Source organism: Punica granatum, chromosome 6, assembly GCF_007655135.1.
Source record: "Punica granatum isolate Tunisia-2019 chromosome 6, ASM765513v2, whole genome shotgun sequence".
Lineage (NCBI taxonomy): Eukaryota > Viridiplantae > Streptophyta > Magnoliopsida > Myrtales > Lythraceae > Punica > Punica granatum.
In genome coordinates this window covers 17970982-17987998 of record NC_045132.1, presented here as the reverse complement: position 1 = coordinate 17987998, position 17017 = coordinate 17970982, and the positions used below count along the sequence as shown (strand labels likewise).

At 38.7% G+C, this 17017-nt stretch overlaps 1 protein-coding gene across 1 annotated transcript; it reads right to left on the bottom strand.

Moving 5' to 3' along the window:
- Positions 1–13637: 13637 nt before the first annotated feature.
- On the bottom strand, positions 13638–17017 carry LOC116210292 (CBS domain-containing protein CBSX6). Its single transcript, XM_031544149.1, has 3 exons — positions 16413–17017; positions 15964–16317; positions 13638–14850 (listed from the first exon to the last, which is right to left on the bottom strand). Exons 2-3 carry the CDS (start codon positions 16305–16307, stop codon positions 13893–13895), a joined length of 1302 nt encoding a protein of 433 aa, XP_031400009.1. The 5' UTR covers positions 16308–16317; positions 16413–17017; the 3' UTR covers positions 13638–13892.

Below are 17017 nucleotides of genomic sequence, written 5' to 3'. Positions count from 1 at the left end.
ATGGAACGGGAATATGTTTTGAAGTGAAACTGAGTGCGATGATGACGGGAGAGCACATGGAGAGCAAATTAAAGTGAGCCGGGGAGATTTAATGCTGTGGAATTTATTTTTCGATTTGGATTTAAGAGATATCATGAGAAAGTCTTCGGTTTAATTGTAAGATCTTCCATGACACTTCATTTTGCATTTTCCTTTTTGTTCCCATAGAGCCTATGAAAATTTTCATTTTCACAAAAACGAAAAAAGACAAGGCAAACCAAGGTAAATGAGTGTGAATATTTTATGATTTATGTTATGGTCAAATATATATGTATTAACTATTAATGTCTCACTAAATTATATCAGAAGAGTCCCTACGGGGGAATATATATATATATATATATATATCAGAGAGTTGTTATTTTGTAAATTATTTTTACGTGGGGTAAACATGTTGGGAAGGGATGTACTCAATCAAACAATAACGCAGCGATTAATCTTCCTCCCCTACTAGTGTAATTGAGATAGGAACTAATCAAATCAACCAACAAGCAGTAAAGTAAAAGAACACCAAGAATTTTATGTGGAAAACCCCGATGTAGGGAAAAATCACGGGACCAACTCCGAATCAACGACCCACCATAAATGAAGGTTATACAATGTCTTTCATCAAGGGTAAACCCTTGGATCACCAAACTCAAGAGAAACACTCTCTTGGATCACCCAAACACTAAATTCGTCACCCACACCGGGTGGTTCACAAAGTCAGCTGAAACAGTACCTACAGAGCTCGAATAGAAATTCTGACCGTTCAGAACTTAGCCCCACATGTTGTGAAGCTGCTGTCAAAATTTCGTCCCAATCAGAGTTCGTTTGACGTCCCGATCGAGGTTTGATCTCCAGCTGCGCGCTGCCCTTATTGATCCGAATTCTGCTCTGTTCCCCTCTGTTATTCTATGCTGATCTGCTGCTCAATTCTGCCGCCTCTTACCCAGCGAATTTAGCTGAAAATTAACCCTAACTAAACTGGGTCATTGGGCCTATTAAAGCCCAATAAAATCCCAATATGATTTGAGCCCAATTTCCTCCAAATTGGAGGGATACCCAACAAAACGTTTGAACAAACTAGCCAACAATATTTACTTGGTGAATGCAACGTGGGTAGTTAATGGTGAGGAATTCTTACATGGTGTAGGAATATTCCTTTTCATTTCAAATACCGAAAAAATACGAGCACTGATACTAAAATAATTACTTTATATATTGTGATTATGACAGTTAAAATAATTTAGATCTGTGATAGGGAAAAGTATATATTTAGTCACGTAGGTTTAGTCACTTTTTTATTTTCATCCTATTTCTATTATTTTTTTCTATTTCCATCCTTACGTTTCGTAACTTTTCTGTTTTCATCCTCCCGTTAATTTGATTGTTACGTTTGCTAACATGGAATTTATTTGATGCAACGTTATCTATAAAGAAAGGATAAATCAACAACTAAATATATTTCACCCCAAAATCTACAAAATAAATATTACAAAAGAAAGAAATATGAAAAATAATATTCCATTTTCTTTCTTCTTCTTCACCCACCTAATTTGCTCCATGTCCAAGCCGATGAACAGGACAGTGAGAGAGAAAGAGAGGTGAGAAGAAGAGATTCGCAACAATGCCTCCAACATCGATCCGAGGACAATCGCATGCAACACCGTCCCATGCTCCCTGCCGCGACTCGTGGGGTTGGGTTCGCGCATCCTCTTTTGATTCGAAACCCACAAATTGGGTCTTTTTCCGATAAAACCTTGAATAATATGTGGATGGGAGTTGTAATCCTCTGTGTTAGAGTGAAAATTTAAACTTATATACGGATTATTCCAGTAAAATCTCCAAATTTAGGATTTTTCTTTTATATATTTGTCTATACCTCATACATAAGAGCATACTAATGTGAAATAAGAGTTGAATATTATCAAAATTTTGATTGGATAGAAATTCATATTAAGAGCATCCCATATTTTGTTTAAGTAGAAAGAAGCAACTTTGAATTAATTTTCGGACATATGATCATCAAATTTTGAATCATTCGTGGTGAAAACCGTGAAGGAGATCTATTTTCTTATACTCTTTTTTCTTCGATTTATGATCTTCCTTTCTCCTACTCCAGTGGTGATCCACATAGGCGAGATGCTCAGCAACCTCCATAAATATATATATTTTCTTCTTTTAAACAAAATATTACTATCATTTTTTTCTTTTTTTTTCTCCTTTTTGCCACATATTCATCTCCTATTTTTGGCGTCCATGTGTCAATTGAGCTATTTAATTGGATTCCATGTCAGCAAACTTACCAGTCAAACTAACAGAAGGATGAAAACATAAAAGCTGAGAAAGTTAAAGGATTGAAATAGCAAAAATAAAATAAAAATAGGATGAAAATAGAAAAGTGACTAAAATTATAGGACCAAATATATACTTTTCCCTATGTAATATACTGATTTGGAAGATTAAATACTATTTGATGATGTTTGAAACCGTTTTCTTATTTCTGATAATTAATTATTGAGTCAGGTATGGTTTTGGTCCCTGAAAGATACCAGTGCCAAGGGTTTGGTCCCTCAAAAAATTTTGCCATGGTTTTTGTCCCTCAATCTCCATTCCGTCTGATGTTTTAGTCCTGCCATTAACTTGCTCGTGCCAACTATGATGGAAATCTCACGTGGCGGATAAGCTGGACGTAACGCCGTTAATCACCTCCCAAAAATGCCAAAAATGCCAAAAACGGCGTCGTTGTCTGCCAATTACAAGCCCTAATTGCAATTGTGCACCCCCAAATTCGAAGCCCTAATTGCAGAGTAGAGTGAGGTTGGAGAAGTCGTTGGGGACTTGATCGGATAGGCAGTTGGAGCGGAGACTGAGGACCTGAAGCTGTGTGAGTCGGCTGATGGTGTTGGGGGTGGGGGGGCGGGGCGAGGGATGGGGCCCATGAGGTCAGCTCCGGGGAGGCGGAGGATAAGGATGGAGGACCGGTTGGAATCGCATCCGACGCCGACCCATTCGCAGGTGGAGGAGAAGACGGTCCAGTTGAGGCGGGGGGAGTGAGGGATCTAGTTGAGGAATTCGAGGAGGGCCTCCTTGTCCTAGATCGGCTCCGATTACACCGGCCAACAACTCAGTAGAATCATAGTCATAGACAAGATGAGAGCAGCAGACTCAAGGATGTCCATTGGAGTGACTCCGGGGAGAGGTTGATGGCCAGGGCACTGATGGGGTGGTAGGTCAGCGGCGGGGAGATACCGGGGAAGCCCTGCGCGGTGTCGGTGCAGTCGTCAACGGAGGTTGAGGTGCGAGGGGACCTGGGAAAGTGGCGGTGGTCTTCGGACTCCATTGATGAACAACCCTAGAAATGGAAGAAGGAAGGAGACGATGAACAGGACTTGATGGATGGAATTCAACCGTTGGATGCATTTGTCATTTCCTTTAAGCGATATTAACCGTTGGATTCGATCGAGAAAGATAACGACGTCGTTTTTGATAATTTGGGGGGTGGTTAACGGAGTTAGATCCAGCTCATCCGCCACGTAAGATTTCCGTCATAGTTGGCACGCGCAAGTTAACGGCGTGACTAAAATATCAGATAGAATGGAGATTGAGGGACGAAAACACCGGCAAAAATTTTTGAGGGACCAAATCCAAGGTTTTGATATCTTTTAAGGAACAAAACCATACCTGACTCTTAATTATTTGAAGTATATAATATGTTAAGATAATGGTAGAGCTCAGTTCATCCCGCCACAAATTATTGAACAAGTTAAAATAAAAAGAACCAACTTATCCAGTATAAAAATAATAAAACAAAATAACAAGAATTTAGTGTTTGATCGATTTGTAATATGAAACTACAATATTACTTGAGTTCTTTACCTTTTCTATAGTTCTATATTTACAAATAGATATAGTTAGAGTTTTATTGAAAAAAGTGAAGAAGATATTCTATTAAAGAATATATCTAAAACATTTATAATTCATAAAGAAGATCTAAAGTTGGTCTCAGTGATGATGTCTTACCAAAGCGTAGTGCACTCGCATCACATTTCAAGAATACGACCGCGCCCATCTTACCAATCTAACTCATCTTTCTCAGAAGATCTTCTTCACGTACATGAATACCAATTGTTTAATCTCTCAAGTTTCGTGTAAAAGGATTATGTTCGACGCACAATATATGGTCGACCCATACAGTGCTGTACATAACGGTCAAGAAGTAGCTTAGAGAGTACCAGGAATCTTTGTATACGCCCCCATATCATATTATAATCGATCAACTTGCCCTGTTGAGAATTCTGATCAGTTCTAGTTTTCTTTATGGCAAAAAATACTAGTCGTTCTTTATGCTCTCCAGTGCTTAATCCACTTGCTCTCGCGCAGGTAAGGTGTTTTTGAATCTTTGATCTGCTTTATGTTTTGATTCTAAGTACTACTAGTGGTTTTAGAAAGTTGAGCTTGTCGTCAGTAGACATGGAAAGTGAGGCTGAGAACTAAAGGCGATTTGATCAATAATTAAATTAATAATCAAGAGATAACTAAGTAATTCGAGGTTAGTGATACCCTAGAACCGTTGCCCCCCAGTAAATATATATATATATATATATATATATATGAGGTTAGTGATAACCTATAATCATGGTGGATGAGTTTGAATTTCATTTGAAAGTACTTTATACACCAGTTTCTATGGAAATTGGAAAGGGCTCTTTACTCTATATATGATAGACAAATTCATGGAAAAAGCTCTCATTCTAAAAATGCTATATTTGATAACCACACGGGATGTAAGGTGTTAGTTGGCAAATTGAGTTGTTAGCGGTCGGAGTTTATAACCTGTAGTGGAGTAATTCAAAATCCACCCAAAATAGTTTGCGTTGGGACTGAGAAATTTTTAAATGATCATAACTGATAATGAATGATGTGATAAGAAAGATTCAATAGAATTCTTACCATTAGCGACAATTATAACAATTCTTCATGTGATTAACACCCCATTTATGAGTTTGCTGATCTCTAATTAGTTCTTTTTCACGCCACTTGAATAGATAAAATCAACAAAGAATTTCTCGTTAGAGCAAGGCAATGCCACAGTTGATAGAGGACAACTCAAGATAATAAAGTTTCAAGTGATAGAGGACAACTCGAGATAGTATAAAACAGAAAGCACGTTAAGCCGCGGTTGTTTTATTCGAAACAAAAGGGGAAAGGCTGCTGTAATAGACGGGCCTGATGGACTCATTAGTAGGAAAATACGATCTTTTTGACAACTATATAAAAAAAAAGGATGTTACTGACCCAAAAAAAAAATTTGATCCATTTTTCAATTTTGGCACGAACTTTATTTTTTGACAAAAAAAGACACGAACTTTGATTTTCTTGTTATGTTAGGTATCTGTGTCATTTTTCATTCATTTTGCTGACAGGCAAAAAATGGAGTCTACGTAGTAAACAGTGTCTTGCTACTTCAGCAAAAATTTTAAAAAATTGAAGGGAAAAAAAACAGAGAGAGAAAGGCATTGATCGGAGAAACAGTGGGCCATCGCCCCCAAATTAGAGTTGTCGGTGCCCTTTAGGGTCGTTTAGGATCAACCCTAAAGGGCAAAGACGATCCTAATCAAGGAAGTGGTGGACGAAATCAAGGACCTACCCGCCGGAATCGGGAGAATCATCAAATTATGAGTTTTCTTGATTTCGGTGGGTAGGGCCTCAATTCCAGACGCTACCCTCGGGGATTATCTCGATTTTGGCAGATAGGGCATCGATCCTGGTCACCACTCTCCGGTCGATGCCCTCTGAGATCACCGACGACCCCAATCGAGGTTATGGTGGCTAGCCAAGGCCCTCACCGTTTCTCCGATCAAAGCATTTCTCTCTTTTCTTATCTTTTTATATTTTCATTATTTTTGCTAACATGGAGTGACACTGTTTGCCATGTATGCACCATTTTTCGTTGCATCAGCAAAATGGATGCAAATGACACAGATGTCTTACTTAACGAGAAAATTAAGTTCGTACCTTTTTTTGCTAAAAAATAAACTCTCTCCCAAAATTTAAAATGTGGTCAAAATTCATACTTTTTGGTCATTAACCAAAAAAAAAAGTACAATCTTTTTGACAATCAACTTGCCGTGTTGACGTTCTGGGAACTTATAGTTCGTATTATGGAAAATATTGACCATTGTTTTAATGCTGTCCAACGATTACTCCACTTAATATTTCTCGTCCCTTCCTCGTGAAAAAATTTAGATATCCTACCTTAAATGACGTGGTGAGAAAAAGTCAATAAGAATTTATTAATGAAAAATAATTATAGCAATTATCCGAGTGATTAGTACTACGTTCCTAGTTTCATACAATTTAATTGGTGCTTCCTCATGCCATGTGACGATGTAGGATCACCCAATAACTTCCTGAGGCAGATTCTCTTTTAGTCTGCAACACCTGTATTCGGGAGTTCAGTGAGCCCAGATTAATTCAGGTTTGAACCAAATCAGCAAACTAAAAAGCATAAAACTCTCATGATCGTAGATTTTCTCCATTCATATAATTAAAACTAAAACTTTGCTTTAAGAAAGAGGTGCCCAGCCGCTTGAACCTACCTGCGTTGGGCTACCTGTCCTTTTAGTTCACCGGGAAACCAACCATAGTATCACATTTTGACTTTATTTAATTACAGTCAAGAGCAACATAGGAGCCCACTAATCTATAAGAAGATGTTAGATGATCATGTCTCATCACGAAACACCACAAGTTATTAATGATAGCAGTAAGTAAGAGAATCTAATCACCTATACTTGGTCATACCAGTGGTGCGGGTTAGTATCGTTAGTATCGTCGTCAGGTAGACTACTTAATTATTACTAAGGCACCACTTTACAACATAGGGGAATCAAAAGAAGCATATTGCGTACGATCAGCTAATGCATGTTAGGTTACATGGTCTTAGCTCGTGTTTCTAATTGCGTCCAATGACCTTGCGTTCGTACCCCTCAAATAATGCACGGCTGAGATCCCCATTGCTAATAAGCTAATGCTATGAAGAGTAGAGCTTGCGGTCATGCGGCAGACATGCATGGAAAGTGCGATGGAGAAGTAACTTAAGATGCTTTGATCATATAAATATAAATTACATGGTATCAAGATTATTAGTTGATAGACGAGGTTACCAACAGCATATGTTGTGGTGATATAATCATGCAATGGAAACGAACTAAAAAAGGATCCTCGCACTACGTAAAGTCTCCTATTCTAATATGGCAACAGATGGATGGATACCGCGTTTTGTTTATAACAAATTATAATATATATATATATATATATATATATTTATATATACATATCTCGGATCCTTGTTACCTTCTCATTCGTTTCCATTAAAATTTTGATTTTCATCCGCAAAATTCTTCTTGTTCCTTCGATTCCCCATCCCCTTTCACTTTCTAGGCTTAGTTGGATCACTTTGTAACCAGAAAAGTTACTTTTAGATCTACATCACCTATTATTTGGAAGTTTGATATTCACCAACTAAGTTCAAACTTAATAGACCTACTAAGGAGTAAAGATCTCTCAAATATAAATTTTCTCCATTCATAAAATTTGAATCCAAAATAAAAGAAAATGTACTGAACCACATGAACGTACCCATGCTAACAGTATTTTTTCTTTTAACCGTGTAATATATTAACAACACTGATTTCCTTGAATATGTCATATTAAAATTTGAGCTGCCGACATGGAATTAACAACAAAAATTATAGGGCTGGATGAGGATCATCGTGCGACCATAGCTACCTCCGCCTTTCCACCCTCCCACCATAGTTGGCAACCATCGTGGCCATTGATGGACTTATACAAACGCCAGCGGTACTCCCAAACGATTATGGTCTTAGTCGAACAAACCTCTAATGGCCAGCCGAGGTCAATTATTTTGACCACCTTCCGATGTACCTAGCAAGGATATTCGGCCTACTGGTACCTTACCTGCACACTCGCACTTGCTAATCCCCAAATTTCATCGGCTCCTCGTATTCATGGAGAGAAGTAAAAGGAGTTTATTATATCCCAATCTATACTACTGTCCATTCGTGTGGCCATGTATTGTCGTAAGATTATGATATTATGAGACATCCTAGTCTTCTTCTTGTTTTTTTTTTTCCCCAAATATCCTGCATAAGTATTTGCTGGAGCTCCACTTATGAGAGAGCGAATTAGTGAAAGTTGAATGCTAATTGAATTGAAAGAGCACTTACTAAATTGAATTTTCCAGGGAGCTGCACAATCCCACTCATTGTTCCAATCCCCAAAAAGTTAGGGTTAAATATTATATATGTCGAAAGTTGCAAAATCCCAGTTGAATTGCAAGAGCGCCCCCAGTATGTCTGCACCATATATAAAATTCGGGAATCCAATGAGTACCGATTGATTCAGGTTCAAGTTGAATCAACTACTTGATTAGAGAAGCTAACTCTCACAATCGTGAACTTTCTGATCTATTATAAGAGACTCTACTCCAAAACCTTATTATAAGTGGAGCAAGTGCAGAACCACTATTGATAAATTGACGTTCTCATTCTTTGTTTTAAACCTAAGGCAGAAATGGTTAAAAGGGAGACATGTAGACCTAATATGATAGAAACCCTAATAACTAATAAAAGAGCATAAGTAGTTTTACTGAATATCGAATCTTGAATATCTTGATTATCCGACATGATCATGCGCCACTACGCTACACACTCTTTTGGGAAATAATTCTTTCTCAATTTAGGATTTTTCTATATTCTCCTTATGAATCTCCAGTGTATCCTCCCTCCGAGAGCCTTCTGAAATGACAATTTGAGAGAGTAACAAAAACTTTTTTCAAATGGCGTTTTATTACGTGTAGTTTTTCTGCGGAAAAAGAGGCACATCCATTAAGAGTAATATTTCCAAGAAAAAAAAAAGGCACATCCATAGGAGTTTTTTAGGATTTAATCGATTCTGAGTCGACATATGAAGCATGCCCTTCCCTAGCTACTTTGCCTAACATTAACCTGCACATTTTACATATGGAAGATCTCAGGATCCCACCATTGAAACATAGGGGACGTTCATGTTTAGCTTTATATACATGATATCAGAGTTGTGATCTGATTCGAATAACACCTCAAAGATGCCTAGATGAATCATTCAACTTTTTTTATTTAATTTTTTATTTTTCATCCTTTGAATATTTCGGTATCTCTTCCAGCATCTGAATTATTATATAATAATACTATCTTTTCGTTATTGAGATGGACAGTGCTGTATAAATTTTATTTATTGAATATTTACTGATAATATATAAATTATTTCATAACGAGTTTTAAGTTGCCGCTGTCTATGTATTATATTAATCTTTCTTTATTGCTTACCGTCAATTTTTTGATCAATTGACTTTGGTATACAACTGATTTTTATTTTAAATACCAAGTCCGTCCGGAATCCCCGTTCATATAGGAATTCAATCCATTTGACAAGAACTTAATTGAACTTTCTGTTGTTTGAACTAATTATAAAAGATATAAGAATTAGATTAAAAAGGTAAGATTTTGTGTTGGATTTGAAATCGGGCCAAAATCAACAAATTTTGGTTAAAATTCAATTCAATTGATTGTTAAAAGTTTCATTTTATATATAGATCTCAAATTCCTCGATAAATTAGTGCGTTTTAAAATGCATCCCAATATTATTTAATTCATTTCAATTAAATCCATTGACATTCCAAATAACATATATAATTAGTTTACGGTTGAATTGAATTGAATCGAAACGAATTGAAATGAATTCATTTATAATTTCAAATGGTGTAACTTTAAAGTTCATTTCCTATATAAATCCGAGGCTTTACGAAAGTTTTGGTGCACTGAGATACAAAATTGCTTTTGTGAGCCAATTGATTTTGAGATCTCCGACGGTTTGTGATTTCCATCATATTCAATCTCTTATTTTGATGTGTTTTACAAATTTGATTTTTCGTAATTGTGATTTCCATAAGGACGTGTAATTATTTGTGTAAAATTTATTTTCATGTATTTTGCGTATTCTCCACGATCATATGGTTTCCCACAATAAGCAGAGCGCGGTAGAGAGAAAACCGGAAAGGGAGAAAGATAGGTGTGTTTCAGACCTTCAGTTTCAGATCAACGGAGAGGAAGACAACAGAGCAAATGATGTATTCGCATACATGAGGGGTACTATTGCTCCCGGAGATGAGACGTGAGGACTACTATTCGAACATTCATCGCTCCAAAATAGTTATTGTTTACTGGTCAGGCAGTTCCGGTCATCCTCGATTTTCATTGATTTGAATGATTGCTCGATTGAAAAATCAATCAACGAAGGACGCGAACCTATAGCATAATCAAAATAGTACCTACAACGCTACAACGACACATAGCCCGTCTTAAATAGTTCCTATATACTTGTCGATGTTTAACTGCTTCCTGCCAAGGTCAACTCGCATGGACATGTGATGTTTTAGGAAATACTATTCCTCGACAGAAAGTTTGCGGTTCATGCATGATGTATTCGCGAGATCTTGATGGCTATAGAATCAATGCATATCATAATCTCATGAACAGCCCATCATGAAAATTTCCCTAACTTGAAACTGAGTGTGTGGCCGCAAAGGAGCTGTCATTTCTTGTGTCGAGAAGACACTGGACGTATCAATTACGTCCATCTGCACGTAAGCAAAGCCCCGTTGAGGTATCCACTCCTACGACAACGGAGGTGACCTCAAAATCAGAATCTTTCACTAAGAACGGGGATTCTAATAGGCTGCGCGTATGTGCGGATTAGAATTATACTGTGATAACAAATTAATCGATAATCATTATTAGAAACGTTGATATAATATATAGTTAGGATAGCTTATATGAGAATTGAAATAATATTTTACCAATGTAGTTCCTCTTGATATACAACCTAACCTATAAAACTATGTTTATATATGATGCAATTGAAATTCCACAATTAATTGAACATCGTATATGAAATTTAAAGGGTAAATAACACCTTATGTCACTTTTTTCATGTCATATTTCCCACTAATTTCACAATATGTCTCAGACATTTTTTTTTCAGCCGTGTCATTTCGTTAGGTCAATACATGGATACTGTTTTTTACTAGCTTGTGCTTAATAATATGCATAGATGTTCAGAGACCTGATCAACCATTCAAGACATATTACATGGGTACATATGGAGGACAGTTCAGTACTCCATTCCACCAAGAGACCCCAAGAGGCCAACAAGTGTAGCGAGAAGTCAAGCCTCGAATAAGAGCATAGCTGAGAGCACTTCACAGAACCCAAGAAGCCATGACCAACACAGAGAGAACAAGAAGAATCAGATGTGATGGTGGTAGTTGCTGATGGTGATGCTTTTTGGGACTAGACCAGTACTAGTTGAGATTGTTTTTTGGTATATATTAACTGTGAATGGTGGATGGTGAGATTGGATTTTGTGGAAAAACTACAAATTGATACAGTAGTATAAGTTGTCAGGATATGGAATGGTATCTTCAAATAATTGTAAGACCTATAGAACATATTTGGTTATAAGTTTATGGAATAGTATTTTGCTTATCTAATGTTTGTCGAGTAAGTTATAAAGTATGGGATGATATTTTGGTTATTGAATGTTTGTTTGGTGGTATGACTCATAGAAGTCGAAAAAGGAGAAGAAGAAGAAGAAGAAGAAGCAAATTCATGCTCGGGGAGAAACAGCCTTGTTCTGTCTGCAAATAAAAGAAGGGGGGAGAAGGAAGAAAATAGAAGAAGGAAAGACATTAGAGGCCGGAAGGAAAACAGAAAAGGATAATAGAGAAGGGTTGGCTTCAAAACACAGCCATGTCAGCATCACATCTAACATTTGATGGAATGCTGACGGAACGACATGGCGTGAAAAAACAATCCGAGACATATTGTGAAATTATTAAGAAATATGACATGCTATGGAAATCTAAAAAAAAAACGTGATGTATTGGCAAGAATGTTAGATCATAAAGAAGCTATCATATCCCAGTTAAGTTGGGTCAGCATCTTTCTGAGTTTCCATACTTTGGGACTTTTTGTTCATAATGATGTCATGCTTGCTTTTAGTACTCCGGAGAAACAAATCTTGATCCAACCTATATTTGTCCAATGGATACAACCCGCTCATGGTAAAACCTCATATGGGTTTGATGTACTGTGTTATTTACCCAAATTTAAGTTATGTCATCACCTGAACATATTAGTGCAATAGTGCATGAATAATATCAACAAATAACTCAAACATATTCCATATTGTTTCTTGAATCGCACAACTACTGTATATGCTATTAGAATATCACTTTTATTCAATAAGAAAATCATGAATCACCTTAATTTTATCAGTATACCACAAACTCAAAACATGGAAATGTAACAACAACGATTGGAGAAAGCGATTTCCTGTATGGCACATTCACTTGCAAAAGCAACCTTCAACATGAGGGGAGCAAATCCTAATCTTATTACCTTAAAGTTGTTCAGAACTCTCACTGCTACCAACCTTCTTTGGTACAAAGGCATTGGAAAATCTTATAGCAGTAGGTCTACAATTACGAAAACTCAGAGAGAAAATATATTTTCATCTAGTAATAACTAAGAGGTATATGTCTACTATTTATAGATTTTTGGACTACCCTAAACTAGACACTTTTCAACTACTTTGAGTTATGGATTAGAGGCTTTTAGAATCTCGTGCATTAGTGACTTTTCGACTTTTGTAAATTAAGAGACTTTTCGAATTTTATAAATGACATGGAATCACAACATTGTGCCATTTGTCCAATTTTCATAGGTCGTGACTCAAAAAGTCACTCAACCAAAGTTAAGATTCGTCCTACTTGGCATCATCCTATGAGTTGGCCCGTATTTTATTATTATATATAGATTATGGATCAAATTAATAATAAATTAAAATTTTTAATTAAAAAAACTGCATTTTTCAAGTGTTTTGTAAGTTTGAACAAGCGGATTAATCAAAAATCAAGTTCGAATGAAGTTTGGGACTAAGAACATAAACTTGTTTCAAGGCGGTCTTCACATGAGTTTTCCTGTTCTCTGTTATAGCCCAGGAGGATCCTGCTATTGTCTTGCTCTTACAATTTATTGACCATCAATCCCACTAACGAGAATCAAATATAAAACATCTTGATTCCTGGGTGAAAACGTGGACCACTCTACGTCCCTATTTTCTCATTATTTTTATTAAAGAAAATATGGTATGAGCATCAATTCTCAAGCATCTTAAAGCCCATATAACAGTATTGGGCCATTAGTTTATATCCAATACCTCCATTCCGATGGACATGGACGGCAAACAACGGCCATTATTCCAGAGCTACTCCAAAAGTCCATTTAAGTCTCCTGTCAAACCGAGATCTCTAGAAAGCATCCGGCTAGGGAGATTCTTGCATAAAATCCAATAAATCGTGTAGCAATGATCGAGCTTAATCCTCTCAGAGCCTTCAAATCAATGTTGATCATCTAACTGAAGAACATGGGGAGCAATGGATCGACCCGATCTGAGATGATTGCTTCAAGAACAAGTAGTTGTAGGGGTACTTACACATCAAGCAATCCAATGGCATGACTTGCTTAGTCTTTATTAGTACAATCCAAAATTAATCTTATACACATGAAAACGCATTGAAAAGAAGACCGAGAATGACCCTAAACTCCAAGTCTCATCACAGTTCCACTCCAACTCCACCCTGTTTGGAATAGACCAGGACCGAACTGAAGGTGTCTCCATACATACATGTTCTATGAAAATAACCAAAAAGAAAAGAAAAGGAGGAATCCATCTTCCAAGATTCTTCAACTCTGAATCTCTGTCGTTGCGAGCGTCTCCACAGATTGGTTTGGAGGAATGCTGGAGGCCGGCGATTTTGTCACGGCGGCCAAGATATCTGAGTAGCCCACCACGCCCACGAGTATTTCTTCATTCTCCTCCTCAGTAACCCATACATGAGTCGCCCTGTGAGAGAGCATCTGAGCCATGACTGCTGCCAAAGAGCTCGTGACTTTGCAAGTCAAGGGAGCGCTTCGGCCTCTGTACATGCTCCGACTTGGACTGAGGCTTGGGCTCTTATTGCTGAAGAACCCGACGCTCCGGCTGCTGAACTTCTTTGGCCTGTTAGACCCAACTCCTCCCCAATTGACCACTCCATTATTTCCAGTGGCTGTTGAATTGACCTGAAACTCGGGGAGTGTCCTCAGACTCACATTGTCTTCCACCCCCATCACGAACTGGCCAGCTGAGAGATTTGCTAGGGCCCACGCTGCAGCTACATAATCGCACTTCCATAACTTTGACGCCGAGATCTCGCCAATAATCTTATACTGACCCTCCGGAGAGGGCTCTACAATAGCAACAGCTCGAGGGTCTTCTGGGCGTTTCTGGGTCACCTCGGTGGCAGGGAGAGAGGCCTCAATGGAGTAGTAGTTCGGGTTGATGGCTCCGAGGGAGGAGATGGAGGAGAGGGGGAGAGGGGCGAGTGCTCCAAGGCAACCTATGAGAAATCGGATCACATCTTCCCGGGAGAGGCAGCAGAACTTGTCCTTGAGCGAGGTTGTGGCTGTGGAATTAGATGATGAGGGGCGATTTGTGTTTATAAGGAGATTATTGTTGCTGCTGTTCGAGGTATCAATGTTCTTGAGCCACTTGCCATTGTAGAGGATAGAGAACCGCTTGCTCATGCCCTTCCACACAACACTCTTTGGGACAAGGAGCCGTTTCACACCATGCTTCATCATCTCAAGGGCATCTATCAATCTTCCACAGTAACAGAAGAATTAGCAAAGGAAGAAAGAGGGAAAGAAAGTAAAAATAATCAGCAACATATCACAGATTGAGCTTTATATCTTTCGACAATGCTCCCAAAAGAGGGGCTGATTTATCAAACACAACCTCCTAAAAATCATAGTGAAGGAAACATTTGTAGACTGTTGATAGTATTTGACAGGATAAATTCATATCACAGCTGTCTCTGTTTTCTTTCCTGATTATAAGATTTATAGAACCCATTTCCATCATAAAGTCCTGTGGGCATTTTGTATCTCTTCCACCACATTTTCTCAGTAAAAGAGTATGAGAAAACCCACGCATCTGAAGCTGTGTATAGAACATAGTTCAACATACTCCATTCGTAATTGTCAGCTCGGTTTTTCTCCAAACTACTGTAGGCAAGCATATAAAAGAATTGCAGAAAAGGAGCTACTGTGTGAAAGTCACGAGCAACATAAATATTGGATGAGAACCACCCATAGAATGCGCAACTGTGGACAAATAGCTCTTACAGCTAGAATAGACCGCAAGCACTTCTCAACGCCGTAACAATGTCGCAATGGTGAGTCCCATTTTATATCTCCACAAAAACACATAAAACGAATTCCAAATTACACTTCCGCAAGAGTCCCCAAGCTTTTAGTAAGAACTAACAGACATCGAAAAATCTGCAATTCTTGCATTTCAAAGCCGGGTTCTGATACCTAAACGCATGCTTAAGTTGAGGTGTTAAAACCCGATTGTATCAATTGATACAAAACGTAACAGAGAAAAGGCAATAGCACATGGAAGGATTGGGTCTCCAAAGGAAAGGATGAAACGTAAGGCAAAAGACAATTAGCAACAGAAACTATCGACATAACAAATCAACCTCAGAAAAAACTATCCGAAATCAAATAGTTTGTACAACCTATATATGGAAGATAAAAGATTTCTGGTTCCGTCTGGCATCCGATGCCCCTCCTGGCATATTCTCGATTCACGAATAAGGAGCTACTAATAGCTACAACAAACTGATTTCAGCACACGAATATACTTCTATTCCGACAAGGACATAAAATTCAGAGAGAATACGAGGAATCTCGTAGGCAGCATCCAAACCTGGTTCCAGGATCAACCAGTCTGAGCAAGGAATGGTTGGGAACGACAACCTCGGAGACAGAGGTCTTCATGGCTTTCTCTTGATCCTGCAGGCACTCGCTCCTCGACAGGAAGGCGACGATATCGAGAGAATCGAGGATGCCCACAAACCTCTGTTGCCTCATCTCACTGTTCTCCACCATGCCCAGATGCGATCTCCTCTTCCACACGGGGATCCCGCCTTCCGTGGACTCCCCGATCGCCCGGATGGCCGACTCCACTGTGTCCGTCTCGAGGAACTCCACCAGCTCGGGCTTCCCCACCGTCAGATCACCCACCACATGGTGTATAAACACCGACGCCATGCTTCCTGACCTAAAAAAAAAACAAAAACAAAATGAATTTTTTTTTTTTCAAAAGTCAGCATCAAGAATCGCCATCGCAGAACCAAACCCGACAATTTCACTCACCAGGGGCAAGACGGTCCGATGGAATCGGAGGTTTGCCTGAGCAAGAGAGGAGGAGGAGGAGATATTGCAGATTAAACTAAACAAGGGAGGAGACGGAAGCGGCGGAATTTCAGAATTGAATTGAATATTCAAAAGGGACGACCCAATAGAATAATCGGAGGGGAGGCTGAGGGAACCCAAGGAGCCGGTGGGAGGAGGAGCGAGAGTTATAAGAGGGAATGGAGGAGGATGAGGAGGAGGTTAATGGCGGTAATGGGGAGGATGGAATCGATGAGGAGGCGGAGGAGGAGGGAGGCGATGCCGATGCTGCGGCTAAGTCCGAGAGATTTGGCCATTGAGGATGTCGGGGGACGAGGAGGAGTTAAAGCCCATCAAAGGTGATGGTCAGAGTTCGACACAGATCGAAGGCAGAGCTTCTCTCTGTCTCTCTCTCTCTGTCTCTCTGTCTCGGTCTGTGTTTTCCGTCCGATGGATGTTGGGGCGGCGAATGGAGCTTGAAAGGTGGGAGATTGAGGAGAGAGAATTGGGTGAGAGAGATAGTCAGCGAGAAACAGAGAGAGTCAAAGAGAGAGAGAGAGAGAGAGAGACAGGATTGTGGACGAGAG

Coding starts and splice junctions, on each gene's coding strand:
- LOC116210292 (XM_031544149.1), bottom strand. CDS start 16,307: ATGGCGTCGGTGTTTATACACCATGTGGTGGGTGATCTGACGGTGGGG. Junction 14,851..15,963: donor CTGGTTGATCCTGGAACCAG/GTTTGGATGCTG, acceptor TTACTGTGGAAG/ATTGATAGATGCCCTTGAGA.